This window comes from Myotis myotis, unplaced genomic scaffold, assembly GCF_014108235.1.
Source record: "Myotis myotis isolate mMyoMyo1 unplaced genomic scaffold, mMyoMyo1.p scaffold_m19_p_3, whole genome shotgun sequence".
Taxonomy (NCBI): Eukaryota; Metazoa; Chordata; class Mammalia; order Chiroptera; family Vespertilionidae; genus Myotis; species Myotis myotis.
This window is the reverse complement of record NW_023416335.1, coordinates 88,729,057-88,745,424: the sequence shown is the minus strand read 5'-3', so window position 1 is coordinate 88,745,424 and position 16,368 is coordinate 88,729,057. Positions and strand designations below refer to the sequence as shown.

The following is a 16,368-nucleotide window of genomic DNA, read 5'->3' as shown; positions in this document are numbered from 1 at the left end:
TCACATTAACAGATACTATGGTAGTTCAGCAATAGAGTTTAAACTCATTGCCAAGTTATTACTGTCATATAAAATACAACATTTTCCCAGGACTTCTGCCATCTCTACTTTCACTGCTACCAGTAATTGAAATGCAGGTTGTAAAGAGTCAAAATAATGGTATTTGCTTTCCAGTGAAAAATTACATCATCATTTACTGTATGTATGAACATTAGTTATATACTAATATCTTTAAGTAAATATTGGTGCAATGATTTTTTTCTAATTTTATATCAGCTCTGAATTAGAAATACATATTTTCATTTAGGGCATCTTTACATTTCATGGTTTAAGTATAGTAGGTATTAATAAATACAATTAGCCTGGTCGATGTGGCTCCATAGATTAAGCATGGTCCCATGCACTTACAGTTCACCAGTTCAATTCCCAGTCAGGACACATGTGCTGGTTGCAGGCTCAATCCTTTGTATGGGACATACAGGAGGCAGCTGATGGATGTTTCTCTCTCATCGATGTTTCTCTCTCTCTTCCTCTCCTTTCCTCTCTTTAAAAAAATCAATAAAAACATTTTTTAAAAAAATTAGATAGGTAAATACAATTAAAGTTGTGTTTGTTCACCCTGCTCCAAAAGGTTATAATAATGATTTAAAATCATAAGACATTGTTTAAACTATGTTTAATTTACCAAGTAGTTGATATAAAGTATGTCACTTGAGATTTTAATTTCTTATATACTTTTAAAATACATAAATGTTTAGTTTATAGAAGATTAAAACTATAGTATTTAATTTACCAATTTAGATTATATCAAGATATTCTTGTTTGTTTTTTACTGTAGGCCAAAATAGAATCTGATCGAGTCATTGGATCTGTAGGCAAAAAAGTAGTACAGGAAACTGGAATTAAAGTCCGAAGCCGATCACATGGTTTATCAATGGCCTATAGGAAAGATTTTCAACAACTCCTCCAGGGAATTTCAGAGGATGTTCCTCATAGACTGCTGGACCTGAACATGAAAGAATACACTGGGTTCCAAGTTGCTTTGCTCAATAAGGTAATAGTTACATGAATTTAGTACTGCTCTAGTTATATTCTGTTATATTGAATATAGATCAAATTTTCTGTTAACTGAAACTGTCCAAATTTTCAGAAGTACTTTTTATGCCTCTGCAGAATAATGATCATTATACTTTGATTGAATAATTGAATTTTAGAATTAAAACAGACAGCCCTGGCTGGTCTCCATTGGTTGGGCATCTTCCTGTGCACTGAAAGACTGCCAGTTTGATTCCTGGTCAGGGCACATGCATGGGATGTGGTCTCAATCCCCCACTGCATCTCCACCCCTAGTGGAGAGCATGTAGGAGGCAGCAAATTGATGTTGCACTCTCACATTGATGTTTCTCTCTCTTTCTCTCCCTTACTCTTTCTAAAAATCAATAACTGTTCTTAAAAAAAAAACAAAAAACAAAAAAACTGTCCATGGTGAGTGAATGAATGTATTGATAAAAAGTAAACCAACCCATTTATTTTATAAGGTAGTAAACAAAGGCTTAGAGATTGCTTAAAGTTATATAGCTAATGGTAGAGTCACTGTAATTTGGTACTTATGACCTTGGGTGCACAGTGTGATCCTAAAATGCTTTATGAATACTTGCTATTAAAAAGACCTAATTCCAGCAGCTTTTATATAAAAAAAAAAAAAAAGCTGATTCTAAAATTCATATGGAAGTGTAAAGGTACTAGAATAGCTAAAACAGTTTTGGAAACGAATAAAGTTGGACAACTTGAACTATCTAATTTTAAAAATTACTGTAAAAAAATAACTAAATAAAAATAAAAATTACTGTGAAGCTATAGTGATCAACACTTTGTGTTGTTGGCATATGGATAAACATATAGATCAATGGAACAGAATATAGTCTAGAAGTAGGCCCTCACACAAAGTCAATTAATTTTTAACAAGGTGCCAAAATAATTCAGTAAGTGAGAATACACTCCTTTCAACAAGTAGCACTAGAAAAATTGGATATCCATATTCAAATTACTTAACTTGACCCTTACCTAACATTATTTGAAGTGATCATGGTCTTAAGTGTAAGAACTAAAACTGTAAACTAAAAGAAAACTAGAGAAAATCATCATGAACTTGGGTCATGGATCATGGAAGAGTTCTAAAATACAAAACAAAAAGAACTTGATAAATTGAACTTCATTGCAATTATTAATTCAAATGAAACTTTGAAAAATTAAAAGGAACTTATAACCTGGGAACAAAACACATATTGAATAAAGAACTTAATATCAAAATCCTTAAAGAACTCATAGAACCTAATAAAGAGATAAACATCCCCATAAAAAAAGGGCAAATATTTGAACAGATACTTCACCAGATAAGATATACAAACTTGAACAAGCACATGAAAAGACAGTCAACCTTATTGATCATTAGGGAAATGGAAATTAAAACCATAATGAGGTCCCATTTTATACCCACTAGAATAGCTAAAATTTAAAAGACTGAAAAATGTCAAGTATTGGTGAGGATGTAGAGCAACTGGAACTCTCATATATTATATTAATATATGTAATATATATGTTGTTTGTATAGCAATTGTAAGTATCTACTCAAGATAAATGGGTAGATATTATTATTGATAATACTCCAAAACTCTAAACAGTCCAGTGTTGACCAACTAGTGAATAGGTCAAAGATATGGCATATCCATATAATGAAATACTACTTTACTGTGATTAAAAAAGGAATAGACTACTGACACTTGAACAACATGGATGAATCTCAAAAACATCATGCTTAGTGAAAGAAGCCAGATAGAAAATTTTGATATTGCAAAATTCCATTTATGAAATGGAATGTACAGAGACAGAAAGCAGATAAGTTGTTGCCTGGGGCTAATAATAGGAATTGATTACAAATGGGCACAAGGAACTTTCTGAAATGATGGAAATATTCTAAAACTGGATTGCGGTGATTGTTTCACAACTATAAATTTACTAATACTCATCGAACTGTATACTTAAATAGGCAGTTGTATAGCATGTACATTATGCATCAAAGCATAAGATAAAACCTTGGAAGTCTTTAAAATTTGGGTGTTTACTAGTACTTCTTTTAGTCAGAAAATATAATAAAATCTTGAGTTAGATGTAAATTTGGGATTATTTGGTTGAGCTCACTACCAAGTTTTTATCTTTTGGTTCCCAAAACAGTACTTTAAGATTGCATCACAGCTCTATTCTGTTTTTTAAGGTAATTAGTTAACTTGTATATATTATTTTCAAACCTATGTGCAAGGTAGAGATTGTAGTCTCTTAATTCTGTGTTTATAAATAACTTTTGTCTTTGAATATTTTCAATAGGATTTAAAGCCACAGACATTTAGAAATGCATATGACATACCTAGACGGAATCTTTTGGATCACTTAACAAGAATGAGATTTAATCTTATGAAGAGCACCCGAAGATTTCTTAAAGGACAGGATGAAGGTTAGATTATGATTTTAATATTGGTATTTTTCTCTTTATATAAAAACACAATAGGGTAATACTGTAACTCTTAAAGAATTCTTGCACAATTCTCATTGTAAATTCAAATTAAGTAAAAAGTCATCCCCGATTCTTTACATTTCTTTCTGCCTTCACTATAGAATTTGCCCCAAATTCTATTCCCCAGATGTAACCACCTTTGTTAATAGCTTAGTTTCCTTTCTCGATTTTTCGTCCATTCACACATGCAGACACATAGACAAACTGAGTTATTTTATTATGATATACCAATATCTGATGGTTTAACTCTGGGTGGCCAGTAATTGTACAATTCTAATATTTCCTTCAACCATATGCATGGCACTTACTACAAATCAAGTCAGATGAAAATTTGACCTTTTTCTATCTCTGATGTAAGCATCTACTATATATATATATATATATATATATATATATATATATATATATATATATATATGAAAAAAGGGTTATGTATGTGATTTTTCTATAAATTCTATAATTAAATTGTGTATATTTGGAATAGAGTAGAAGAGACATTCCTTTTCATGGTAAGGTTATACATTGCTAATTCTATGCACTGAAATTAGCTGCAATATTTTTGTTTTGTTTAGAACAGCGGTTCTCAACCTGTGGGTCGCGACCCCTTTGGGGGTCGAACAACCCTTTCACGGGGGTTGCCTAAGACCACCGAAAAACACATATATAATTACATATTGTTTTTGTGATTAATCACAATGCTTTAATTATGTTCAATTTGTAACAGTGAAATTGGGGGTCACCACAACATGAGGAACTGTATTAAAGGATTAAGGCATTAGGAAGGTTGAGAACCACTGGTTTAGAAGATAAAATCAATGATTTTAAATTTTATTTTAAAAATCTCAGAGTTTTATGTCACAATATTTATAATGGCAACACATTAATTTAGAGTATGTGGTAAGAGAAGACTGCCTAAAATAACAAACACCAGGCAGCATCTATAATAATAAAAGCATAATATGCTAAATAGACCAGACAACCTTCCGGACGAAGCCGGGCTGCAAGGAAAACCCAGGTCCCGGGTGCCTGCCAGCTGCCCAGGGAGAAGCCAGTGCCGGCAGCCGGGGCTGGTGGGGCCGGAAGAGGAAGGCCTACTCTTGTACGAATTTCATGCATCAGGCCTCTAGTTCATATATAAGAAGATACGTGATAACTAGAACAGGTGTTAGTAAGGTTAACTTTTGTTGTTGCTTTATTTTGTTCGAAAAGATCAAGTACACAGTGTTCCTATAGCACAAATGGGGAATTACCAGGAATATCTCAAGCAAGTACCTTCTCCACTAAGAGAACTTGATCCTGATCAGCCTCGAAGGTTACATACATTTGGCAACCCTTTTAAGCTGGATAAAAAGGTAAATTTGAAATATTCCATTATATAATTTGTTTGTGCTAGGTACTATGAATTTAAAGTAAGCTAAAGCTATTTTCCTGGTAGAGTACGTAATAAATGTCAACATAGTTAAATAGAGTTGTTTTCATGGAAATTAGAATTAGTTGTGCCATTTAAAAACTGAATATAAATCCAAGGAAATTATGTATTTTATTATAGGGTATGATGATAGATGAAGCAGATGAATTTGTGGCTGGACCTCAAAATAAACATAAACGACCTGGAGAACCAAATATGCAAGGGATCCCTAAAAGACGTCGCTGTATGTCTCCACTGCTGAGAGGCAGACAGCAGAATCCAGTTGTGAACAATCATATTGGAGGAAAAGGACCACCTATACCTATGACTCAAGCACAGCCAGATCTTATTAAACCCCTTCCTCTTCATAAAAGTAAGAGTTTAAAACAACATCAACAACAAAAACATTATTTGCTGCTTTTTGGCTCTTCAAAGAAGAGATTTTTAAATAGATTATAGAAAAACACTGATAAAGTCTAAGAGCTTCTAGAGAAGTTATGTTTATTCTAAATTGGCAATGTAATTATTTTTGTGTCTTTTTAATTAATGTTTTGTTGAGCATTTTATATTTTCATTATGCTTTATTAGTGTTTATAATCTAAAACAGCAGTCGCCAACTGGTGGTCTGTGAGCTCCGAAAGGTTGGTGATCACTGATCTAAAATATTTGCAAATTTTAAGTATTTTAAAATAATAGTTTTTAAAGGGATATTATCAATATCCATAGAAAGATGGTTTTCAATTTCAGTTTAATGCAGGCAGTTATTAAATACCTGTGCTGTTTAGGTATAGCAGTGATCAAGATAGTGATTTCTGCTTTCACTTACAATGCATGAGGAAAGTCATTGGACATTTCATTAGAAGTGTGGTGAAAGGGACGTCAAGTATGTTGTGGACATATTTGGCATGAGAATTTAACTTGGTGTATAGGCTTAAGGCACTTTACTAGGGAGTTGTTTAAACCAGCACTTGAAGGGTGAATGGAATTAGTTAACTAAAGCTGTGCATTTGCCTATGCTAGAGGAGTAGTCTAAGAAGAGTATACGGTAAAGAGAAGGACATTGAAGGAACTGAAAATTTTAGTACAGCAAGAGTGTTGGGAATGAGATAAGGTGAAAACTGAAGGATAGGCAGAAGTCAGATCATGGAGGGCCTTCAGAAAGCCATTGTAAAGGTTCTAGACTTTATTCTAAGGACATTGAGAATCCACTGAAAGGTTTAAAGAGGTAGTAGTGACCAGATATGATTAGCATTTTATAAAGACCATGAAATGTGTGGAATTTTATCAGGGAAGAATAACAATGGATGTAGGGAACCCTTAATGAATTGATGGATTTGTTAATTATAGGTAGTGATTATTCATGGCTTATAGCATTTTAACTGGAGAGAAAACAAATATTTATATACCTCCTGATGGAATTACGCAGCACTACCTCTGAAGTAGTCCTAATCCCTCCACACACACACAAATTTTTTTTTTAACATCAATCTGATCACACCTCTAGATCTAACTACCAATTTATAGGAAATATAAGGGACAGAGCATGTTAAATGACAAAAGATGGATAAGATTAGTAAAATCATATATGAGAAACTATAGGACAAAGAATCTGGTGTGTGTGTTTCCAGAAAAATGCATAGAAAAAGATGTACTATGAAGTGGCCTTCTTTATCTCTTGTTATGGCCTTCACTTTGAGGTCTATTTTGCCAGATATAAGTATTGCTACCCCAGCTTTTTTTTTCATTTCCATTTTCCTGGAAGATATATTTCAATCGCTTCACTTTCAGTCTGTGTAAGTTCCTTGTTCTGAGATGGGTCTCTTGTAGACAGCAGATATATTGGTCATGTTTTCTAATCCATTCAGCCACTCGATGTCTTTTGATTGGAGCATTTAGTGCATTTATATTTAAAGTTGTTATTGATAGGTACTTCTTTGTAGACATTTTTATTTTTTGTACCTGCGTTCCTTCTTCCCTTTTTATTTCTTCTTTTTACATCAGTCCCTTTAGCATTTCTTGCATTGCTGGATTGGTGGTAATAAACTCCCTTAGTCTTTTTTTGTCTGTGAAGCTCCTTATTTCCCCTTCAATTTTGAATGATAGCCTTGCTGGATAGAGTATTCTTGGATTCAGTCCCTTGCTTTGCATCACTTTGTAAACTTCCTTCTTTCCTTTCTGGCCTGATGTGTTTCTGTTGAGAAATCACTAGATAGTCTAATGGGAGATCCCTTGTAGGTAACTTTCTGTCTTTCTCGTAGCCTTTAAGATTCTCTCTTTGTCCTGAACGTTTGCCATTGTAATTATGATGTGTCTTGGTGTGGGTCTTTTTGGGTTCATGACTCTCTGTGCTTGTGTGACTCTTTTCTTTCCCACATCAGGGAAGTTTTCTGACATTATTTCTTCAAATGGATTTTCTAACTCTTGTTCCTCTTCCTGTCGTTCTGCCACCCCCATTATTCATATGTTGCTTCGTTTCATTTTGTCCCAAAGCTCCCTTAGGCTCTCCATCCTGTCTTTTAATTTTTTTCTCCAATTGCAGTTCATTTTGGGTGTGTTTTGCTTCCCTATCTTTTAATCCGCTAATTTGGACCTCTGCTTCTCCTAGTCTACTGTTGAAACTTTCCATAGTTTTTTTTATTGCAGCCTAATCACTCTTTATTTCTTCTTGGTTCTTAAATAATTTGTTAATTTTTTTATCCACCCGGTTTATGAACTGTATGATCCTCCGTTTCACTTAGCTCCTTTTCTGGCAATTTCTCCTTTTCTCTCCTTTGGGGGTTTCTTTGTCTCCCCATTTTTGCTCTCACCAAAGGATCTATGTGTCGAGTCATGCGGGGGCTGCTCCTCGGGTGGTTGCAGCAGTTGCTGCTCCTCAGTTGGAGCAGCTCCTCTGGTAGGCGCTGCTCTCATGGCTGCTTCTCCTCGGATGGGGGCGGGCTGCTTGCATGGCTGCTGCTCCTGGGATGGGGGCAGGATGCTCGCGTGGTTGCCACGCCCTGGGCTAAAGCATTGGGCTGGCCACAGGGGAGCACTCTTTGGAACACACAGGAGCCCATGCCTGGGGTGGCTGGAGTCTCAGTGACTGTGGAACCTCAGCTGAGGCAGCAGGTCCCTCACGGGGGTGGCTGTAGAGTCCTGGGTGGTGTCTGAAGGCACCCTGGGTGGAGGTAAGGCTGGGCTCCCCTTCAAGAAGGCGTGCCCTGCAGTAGAGCCGGCCGCACAGGGACTATTTGTAATGATAGCAGAGGCTGCCCGCTAGGCGAGCCCGGTCTGTCTGCCCCCAAAGGTCCTGCGGGATCTGTCTGTCACTCACACACACCCCCACACACACATACATCCACATACTCCCCTTTTGCTCCCTCACTCAGTCATGCTCTCTCCCTCACTGCCACCATCTTCCTGCCTCTGTAGTTGGGTCTGCAGTGTTATTGACCTGTTCGTGGATGGAGTTTCCTCTCTGGGTGTCTGGTTATTTGGCTCGTTCTCTACCACATTGACCAAACAGGACAAAATGTCACTCGACAAGACATGACACAAAGGGAACAAAACACAAGTGCACTCACAACACTGATAACCCCAATATAAGTGACCACCAGAGAATTAGGGGAGAGAAAAAAGAGCACAAATGATATTGAAGAGAAAAAAAAATGGTAAGAAAAGAAAAAAAAAGAAGAAGAAAAAGGGAAATATACATATGGGGATAAAACACCACAGAACAAACAGAAAAACCAAAAAATGCAAATACCAAACACCCAGAAAAAAGGGTGGGGGCAGAATCTGTAGAGGCTAAGCTTATATACAGAAAGTAAGGTTAAGGAATTGGATGAATATGGGGAGGACCTCAGTTCAGTATAGAGGAAGTAGAAAGAGGATGAGTGGATAAGAAGAAAGAAAAAGAGAAGGAAGAGAAACAATTAATTAAAAAAATGAGATAAAATAAAAATATTAAAAATAGCATGATGAAAAAATAATGCAAAAAGGAAAAATAAACAGACAAAAAAGGAAAATAAAGAAAAAAGAAAAAAAAAGATAACAAAATAATAATAAAATGAAATAAAGATAAAAATGAAAAAGTGAAGTGTGGTTCATTTCTGCCAAGTTTTAATGCCCCATGGGGGCTGGTTTAAGATCCCACTCTTATGTACTGCCTGCCACTTCTCAGTTTCCTGTTAGGTTGCTGAAGTTCCAAGTGGTCCACCGCTCCTCTGTGTCTATCTCCACAGCCTTGACTGCCAGCAGGTGGAACCAGTCTGCCCACTTAGCCTGTCTGCCCACTGTCAATCTTAATCTCTCAAGCAGCTGTTTCTGACAGGTCTATAGTTGGGGAGGTTGCTGGGACTGAAAGGCTTCTCTTCAGCCCAGTCCCTGAGGGCTATCAGGGACCATTCATATATATATATATATATATGTGTGTGTGTGTGTGTGTGTGTGTGTGTATATATATATATATATATATATATATATATATATATATATATATATATATATTTATCCTTTGTAACACTCAGGGTGTAGTCTGGGTGTGGCTGTATTGGTTGCCTGGAGACTGCAGGGAGGGTCTATTTCTTCAGGAGAAGATGGCTGCTTAGGTCTGGTGTCTCATGTATGTCTCAGTGCCAGACCCCCGGCCACCTCTCCCAGCCTCTCCCCAGACTCCACAACTCCACCTGCACCTCAGCCATGGGTGAGTGTTTGTATTTGAAAGGTCCTATGAACTGAGTTTAGCGAATAAAAGCAAAGACCAACAAGTTGGAAAAGAGCTGTGCCACTGCGAGTCCCTCTCCCCCAGTATAGCATGGCTTGGGCAGTTGTTCAGGCTTCCCCCTCTGGGCTCAGCCTCTCATGGCTGTGGGCTTAGATCTAGAATCCCTTGCCACCAACAGCCATGTGGACTTCCTTTCCACAGTGAGATGTTAACGCCTGTCTCGAGGGACACGGCCTTGGTGCCATGTGGCTTTCTTTTGACCCTCTGGGCTTGGAGGTCCTGCACCTCTCTCCAGCCCAGATCCCTGATGTTACTGTTGTCCAGGCGTCCTCTGCCCTTCCCAGCTGTGAATTGTCTCACCAGCTGTACCTACTTTGCCAATTCAAGGTGGATGTTATTCGATTTATTTGCGCCTTCTCTCTGTTCCTGGACAAGGCTTGGGACACGTCTACCTGTCCTTCTGCCATTTTGTCTTCCTCAGATACTTCTTAAACAGATCAACCAAGAAGAAGATTAGAAAGGTTCTGTTAGTCTTTGATTATCTTAGCAAATGCAATTTTGGTGTAGTAAAGGGGTTGAAGAATGGAAGATGAGAAAATGGAGACAGTGCATGTAAACAACCAGTTGAAGAAGTTTAGCTGTGAAGGGTAGGTGGGAAAAGAGAGTGGGAGCTAGAAGAGGTTATGGGGTTAAAATGGTGATTTTGCTTTATTTTTAAGCTGATAGAGAGGTGAGCATGTTTAAATGCGGGCGTGATAGGAATATTTGAAAATGAAGATGAGAAAAAGCATAATCAGCACAAAATCACTGAGAAAGGTAAAGGGAATGGTCCAAACCCCAGATGAAAGAATGCTGTTTCCATTGAAGCCTAATAGGTGTGGATGCAAGCTTAATGATGGGAAGCAGGGGAAGTTCCCATCTTAGGCCTCTACTTTTCTTTCTTCTGTAAAGGAAGAGATGATGTCTACTGCTGAGAGGGGAGGAGAGATTGTGAAAATCAGAGATATGAAGAGAGGGGAGAAGATTAAAATGATCTCTTGTGGAAGAGGTAGAAAAGTCTGTTATAAGATTGCAAAGCAGTGCTGAGATCAAGTATAGATAGTGATTGTGATCGTATTTCTCGAGTAGTGCTCATCCTTCCAAATGCAGGTTTGGAACAAGCAGATGGATAGAGTCATCAAATGTGGGGTTTTGCCTGGCTAGTGTTATGGGATAAAAGAATGAGAGAATTTAAGACATTGCTAAAAAGTGATACATTATGGGATATACATTGGATAGATAAGAAAATGGTTATTTAGAAAGGATCTGATTAATAGGAGGAGGAAAGTGGAGGAGTCTCTGGAGTAAAAGTCTGGCTGAGTTAAAGAGCAATAGCAGGGGCAGTACAAAGATAAGGTTCCTCTTCATCCAGAATTTGTGTTTGACTTGAGAGGCAAACATATAGGTGGAAAAGTTCTTTGGAGATAAGTAATTAAGGAATTGGGAGGCCAGGTGTAGGTAGGTTATCTTCTCAGACATTGAAGTCACACACTACAGCACTTCTCAGACTTGAATGTGTATGTGAATCACCTGGGGCCTGGTAAAACTACAGATTATGATTCATTGAGTTGGGGTGGAGCCTTAGATGAGCATTTCTTGCAAGCTGTCTTATGGTGGTAATGCTTCTTGTCTACAAACCACACTTTGAGTAGTAAGGACCTAGAATGAGGTCCTGAGGGACATGGGGGTGGGAGGAAGTTGTGAACTAGGTACTGGAGACATCGTGACCACAGAGGTATGCCTAGAGATCGATAAAGATAGTGATGAGGAGAGAGAGGATGAGTGAAGTGACAGAGTTGAGCCTCAAAAGAGCAAGAGTTTTAACGAGTGCATGGAAAAAGGATCTTGATGTGGTACTGGGAGTTGAAAGAATCAGTCCACATCCATGGAGAGTGTTTAAGAGAAAGCAGTTTCTATTTCAGGTCTGAAAAGGAGAGCAGTTTCTTTGCAGGAGAGCTGGTTTCAACTAAAAATGACTTGTAGAAGACAGTCAGTAAAGTTTGCATATTCTGGAATAGGATTTAAGAGAGTCAGAAGTTCAAGGGATTTTTGTGGGGATGAGTACATTTTGGACAATAAGTGAGAGAAGTGATAATTCAGCTGTTGTCTTAGAGGTTTAGTGAGCCATCAAGGAACTTAGAATTCAGCTTTCTGTGGGGAGTAAGTGTAATAATCTAATATAAATGGCAAGATGGCATGTTTTTAAGTCTAGTTGTCTAATGAGCTGAAGTACGTACCAGATTGTTCTGCATTACTCCAGTAATGAAGACCAGATGATGAGTATAAGAAAAGGGTGTACTGTAAAATGACCTGTTTGGTGGTATGTTCCCTAAAGACCATTGAACATGTTAAACTCCCTGTGTTTACTTTTGCCTCTAAGTGACAACAGATATATAAGGCAGCTATAGGTTGGAATGAGCTAGAGCTAAAGAAAAGATAAGCATGACAATCTTGATCATATATATTTTCCTAAAACATTAAAACCGTACTTGTTCAATAAAATTGCCATAGAAAAACAGAGAAGTAAAAGTTGAAGTTGCTTTTATTTTTTCCCTCTCTACGAGCAAAAATTGTACAGATTTTATAAATATTGTGAACGTTTCACATTGAATCCACCATATCTTTATCAAAGTTTAAGCATCACATCACATTATTTATTAGTTTGCATCTGTGAAAATGATCAGTTGTAATTTGTTGCAATATTTCTTTGGAGTTTTGTTTACTGTGTACTTTGAAATCGTCTCTCATAATTTTTCCCCCTTATCTTTATTTTTAGTTTCAGAAGCCAGTAATGATTCAACAATAGATGATGTGGTTGAAAATCATGTTGCTGACCAACTTTCATCAGATATTACACCAAATGCTATGGATACTGAATTTTCAACATCATCTTCTCCAGCCAATTTACTGGAACGACCAACCAATCATACAGAGACTCTTGGTCATGATCATTTAGGAACTAATGACCTCACTGTTGGTGGATTTTTGGAAAATCATGAGGAGCCAAGAGATAAAGTACAATGCCCTGAAGAGAATATACCAGCATCTTCACTCAACAAAGGGAAGAAATTGATGCATTGCAGAAGCCACGAAAAAGTCAACACTGAACTAAAAGCACAAATAATGAAAGAGATTAGAAAGCCAGGAAGAAGTATGTATAATTAGACACAAACCTCAAATTTTATTTTGTATGTGCTCAAAAAAAAGAAAATTAACTAAAAGCTTATATCTAATTCTAGATCAGTCTTGAACAATATATAAGCTACTAGAGGCCTGGTGCATGAATTCATGCACCAGTGGGGTCCCTCGACCTGGCCTGCACCCTCTTACAAACCGGGACCCCTCGGGGGAAGTCGGACTGCTGGTTTCAGCTTGATCCCCACAGGCCAGGCCAAGGGACCCTACCAGTGTATGAATCTGTGCACCGGGCCTCTGGTATGCATATAAGATCTTTGGTTAATCTCTTCCCACCCTCCCCATTTCCCCCTTCCCTCTGAGATTCATCAGTCTGTTGTTTCCATGCCTGTGTGTTGAGCATCTGCCCACTGGTGGTCAGTGTGCGTCATAGCTACCAGTCGGACGATTGCTTAGGCTTTTATATATATAGATATGTGGGATTTGATTCTTTGTTTAGCTGACAAATATCTGCTTGCTATATCCAAAGTACTATGCTAAGTATGATAAGCAGGAGGGACTGAGAACACAGGAAGAGCACACATAAATTACATATAGTTCCTACCATGACAGGAACCCATAGTCTTTAGTATTCTCCTAGCCAGCAACTGAAATTTTAATGTAACAGCAAACCCAAAAAGATGTTGGGAATATTAAATGACTTCATGTCTCTAAAGTTCTTGGCATAGTGCGACCACTGTGTTTAAGATTTAAATTATTATGGTGACCAGGGATGTGTTTAGATAAAAAAACTAAAGTTAGGAAAGCTATCTATTATATCAGCAGTTCTCAACCTGTGGGTCACAACCCCTTTGGGGGTCGAACGACCTTTTCACAGGGGTCGCCTAAGACCATCGGAAAATGCATATATAATTACATATTGTTTTTGTGATTAATCACTATGCTTTAATTATGTTCAATTTGTAACAATGAAATTGGGGGTCACCACAACATGAGGAACTGTATTAAAGGATTGAGGCATTAGGAAGGTTGAGAACCACTGTATTACATGAAAAGAAAAGAACTTTGTGGGATAAAGTTTCAGGATCAACTGGCATTCTTTCAGAAGGTGTCGACAGATCACTTGTTATGATGGTCCAGAAATGGGTAAGACTCAGTCCTTGCCATTTAGGATCTTACAGTCGTTAGCAGAGTTTTGTGTGAAAACTTGAAACTAAAATAGTCACTCTTACTCTATTTTATTATTTTTCCTCCTTATACCCCCAACACCCAACCCCCTTTCCCTATGGTGGCTATAGTTTACAATTTTCATTATAAGGGTTCATTTTTGTTAAGGCCACTTGTGTCTTACTTTTCAGTGGCAATACCAAAAAGCTAATACCAAAAAGCTATTTATTCACCCTTCTAAGCTTTGGAACTTTAATGAGAACTTTTACTAAAAAAGCAGTGTTTGACAAATTAAAGTCTTCAATGAGCAGTGAAAATTTTATGTAGAATATTTTTGGTTTTGTCTTAGTATATCTTGTAAACTGAAATAGAAAAATAATAAATATGAGTGCAAATGAAAGCCACTTAATTTTTCTTTTTGCTTCTCTTTTAAGAATATGAAAGAATCTTCACTTTACTGAAGCATGTACAAGGCAGTTTACAAACAAGACTAATATTTTTACAAAATGTCATTAAAGAAGCATCAAGGTAAATAATCTATAGAACATTATAAGAAGTATTTTAACAATATGTATTGTGCTATGCATGTATGTGACACACACACACACATAAGCACTTCTCTCTTTTGTAATTTATTGAAAGAAGTTCACTTAAAAAACAGCCACACAAAAATTCTTTAGAACTTGAATCTTTTCTTCCTACGAAGTATAGGTACTTGCATAATTCTTTTTTCCTACTCTTGTGGCTTTTGATGTCTGTATATTTAACAGCCTCTAATTTTTCTCTTTTGTATATTTGGATTACTGTTAATATTAATCAGTGATTAGTAATAACCTCAAAAGGCAATATTTTAATGTAGCTCACTTGTATGGGGGAAAACTTGTAATTAAGGGGACCAGAGTCAGATAAATGGGCCTTATTCTGATTGCTTCAGTAGCCCAGGATTATGTACTTTAGTACAAGGAATGTGAATCAAGATTATAAATGGTAACTCCATAATACAGTTAACTGGAAAGCATAGTTTTATAAGTTTAGTGAATATAAAAATTTGTTTTATTTTTCCTTTAAGACTTTTAATATTTTAAGAAAACAGAGTTTATCTTATCTGACCTTCCCAATATACCCATTTTTTAATTAGTCCCTCAGTTTCTTCCATGCTCAAAACACTCAAAGTTTGTTTTATATTGAGCAGTTCATTGTGTGTGTGTGTGTGTGTGTGTGTGTGTGTGTGTGTGTGTGTGTAAGAAAGAGGCTACAGCATAGGCTACTTTGAAGGTGCAAGATAAGGCGATAACTTTTCATATTATCTGTTTTGAGTATTTAATCTATTCTGCTCTTTACATAACATTCTGTCATCTTGGATGTCATCATGGATTTAGCTATATTCCTGGTGCCTGAACTTTACTTCTACCACCTTTTAGAGCAGCAATTTTCAACCAGTGTGCCTCAAGAAGTTAAAAACTTCTGCAGTACCTGACTAGTCAGGGGCATTGACCTCTTTTCCCTTACATTGTCAAATTAAAAAATGACATCAGCCATCACAACAATAATCAATGTGCATGAATCAAAATTAGACCTATTTTTTGGTCAGATTGGCAAAAATGTGTTTTTTGGTGGGCTGCAGATTTACTAATTAGTTTATGTATGCCATGAGATGAAAAGGTTGAGAATCGCTATTTTAGAGAGTTATGTAATAATATAGTGGTTACAAATAGAGAAAAAGTGGGTATAGATTAGGCAGTGTTTTGGGATATTCTAAAAAGCATCAGCAGTATTAGTGCTATGTAGACAAATGCAGTTTCAGTGAACTATATTACTGAAAAAATTTTTAAATTGCAGCTTGAACGGTCACTATTCATTATATTCTATACTAAAGATGTCTAATTATCCTTGATTTACTAGCTTTCAAATTATAACAGTAGAACACTGTGGCTTTTAAGTGCTACTACCCAGCTTTCATTTCATCTAACATTTTGTGAGGGATTATATTCATACTTTGTTCACATTCCTTTTAACATTCAACTTTCAAAGAATATAAGAAGAAGCTATTGGATTCATTGCTTTGGGAGTCCTAATTTTGCTGCAGTATTAGTAATCCTGTATATATTAGGTTTTTCCTTTTTCTTTTTTATTGTGGAAGGAATAATCTCTTTCCCATTGTACTTAGGCCTGGATTGTTTGTTTTAGGAACAAATTATAATACAGTACTGATAAAAATAATTTGCTAGTCTTCCAGGAGATTTCATATATCATAAAGTTGTTGATTTTTAATTTTTATTTCTCTTTGAAAAATCTTCCCAAGGCAGTTTCTGTTTTAAGAAAAACATACTGATGTATAACTTACTC

General features: G+C 36.5%; 1 protein-coding gene across 8 annotated transcripts in view; it reads left to right on the top strand.

Moving 5' to 3' along the window:
* The window catches only part of INTS6 (integrator complex subunit 6), a 112,953-nt gene that overhangs the window by 93,113 nt on the left and 3,472 nt on the right, over positions 1 to 16,368 (top strand). For 7 of the 8 annotated variants that reach the window (XM_036300445.1, XM_036300448.1, XM_036300446.1 and 4 more), the window contains 6 exons: positions 839 to 1,054; positions 3,382 to 3,508; positions 4,778 to 4,920; positions 5,118 to 5,349; positions 12,497 to 12,871; positions 14,457 to 14,550. In XM_036300445.1, the coding sequence (XP_036156338.1) occupies positions 839 to 1,054; positions 3,382 to 3,508; positions 4,778 to 4,920; positions 5,118 to 5,349; positions 12,497 to 12,871; positions 14,457 to 14,550 (1,187 nt within the window). The remainder of the gene's footprint in view (positions 1 to 838; positions 1,055 to 3,381; positions 3,509 to 4,777; positions 4,921 to 5,117; positions 5,350 to 12,496; positions 12,872 to 14,456; positions 14,551 to 16,368) is intronic. The other variant, XM_036300447.1, reaches the window with a different exon arrangement.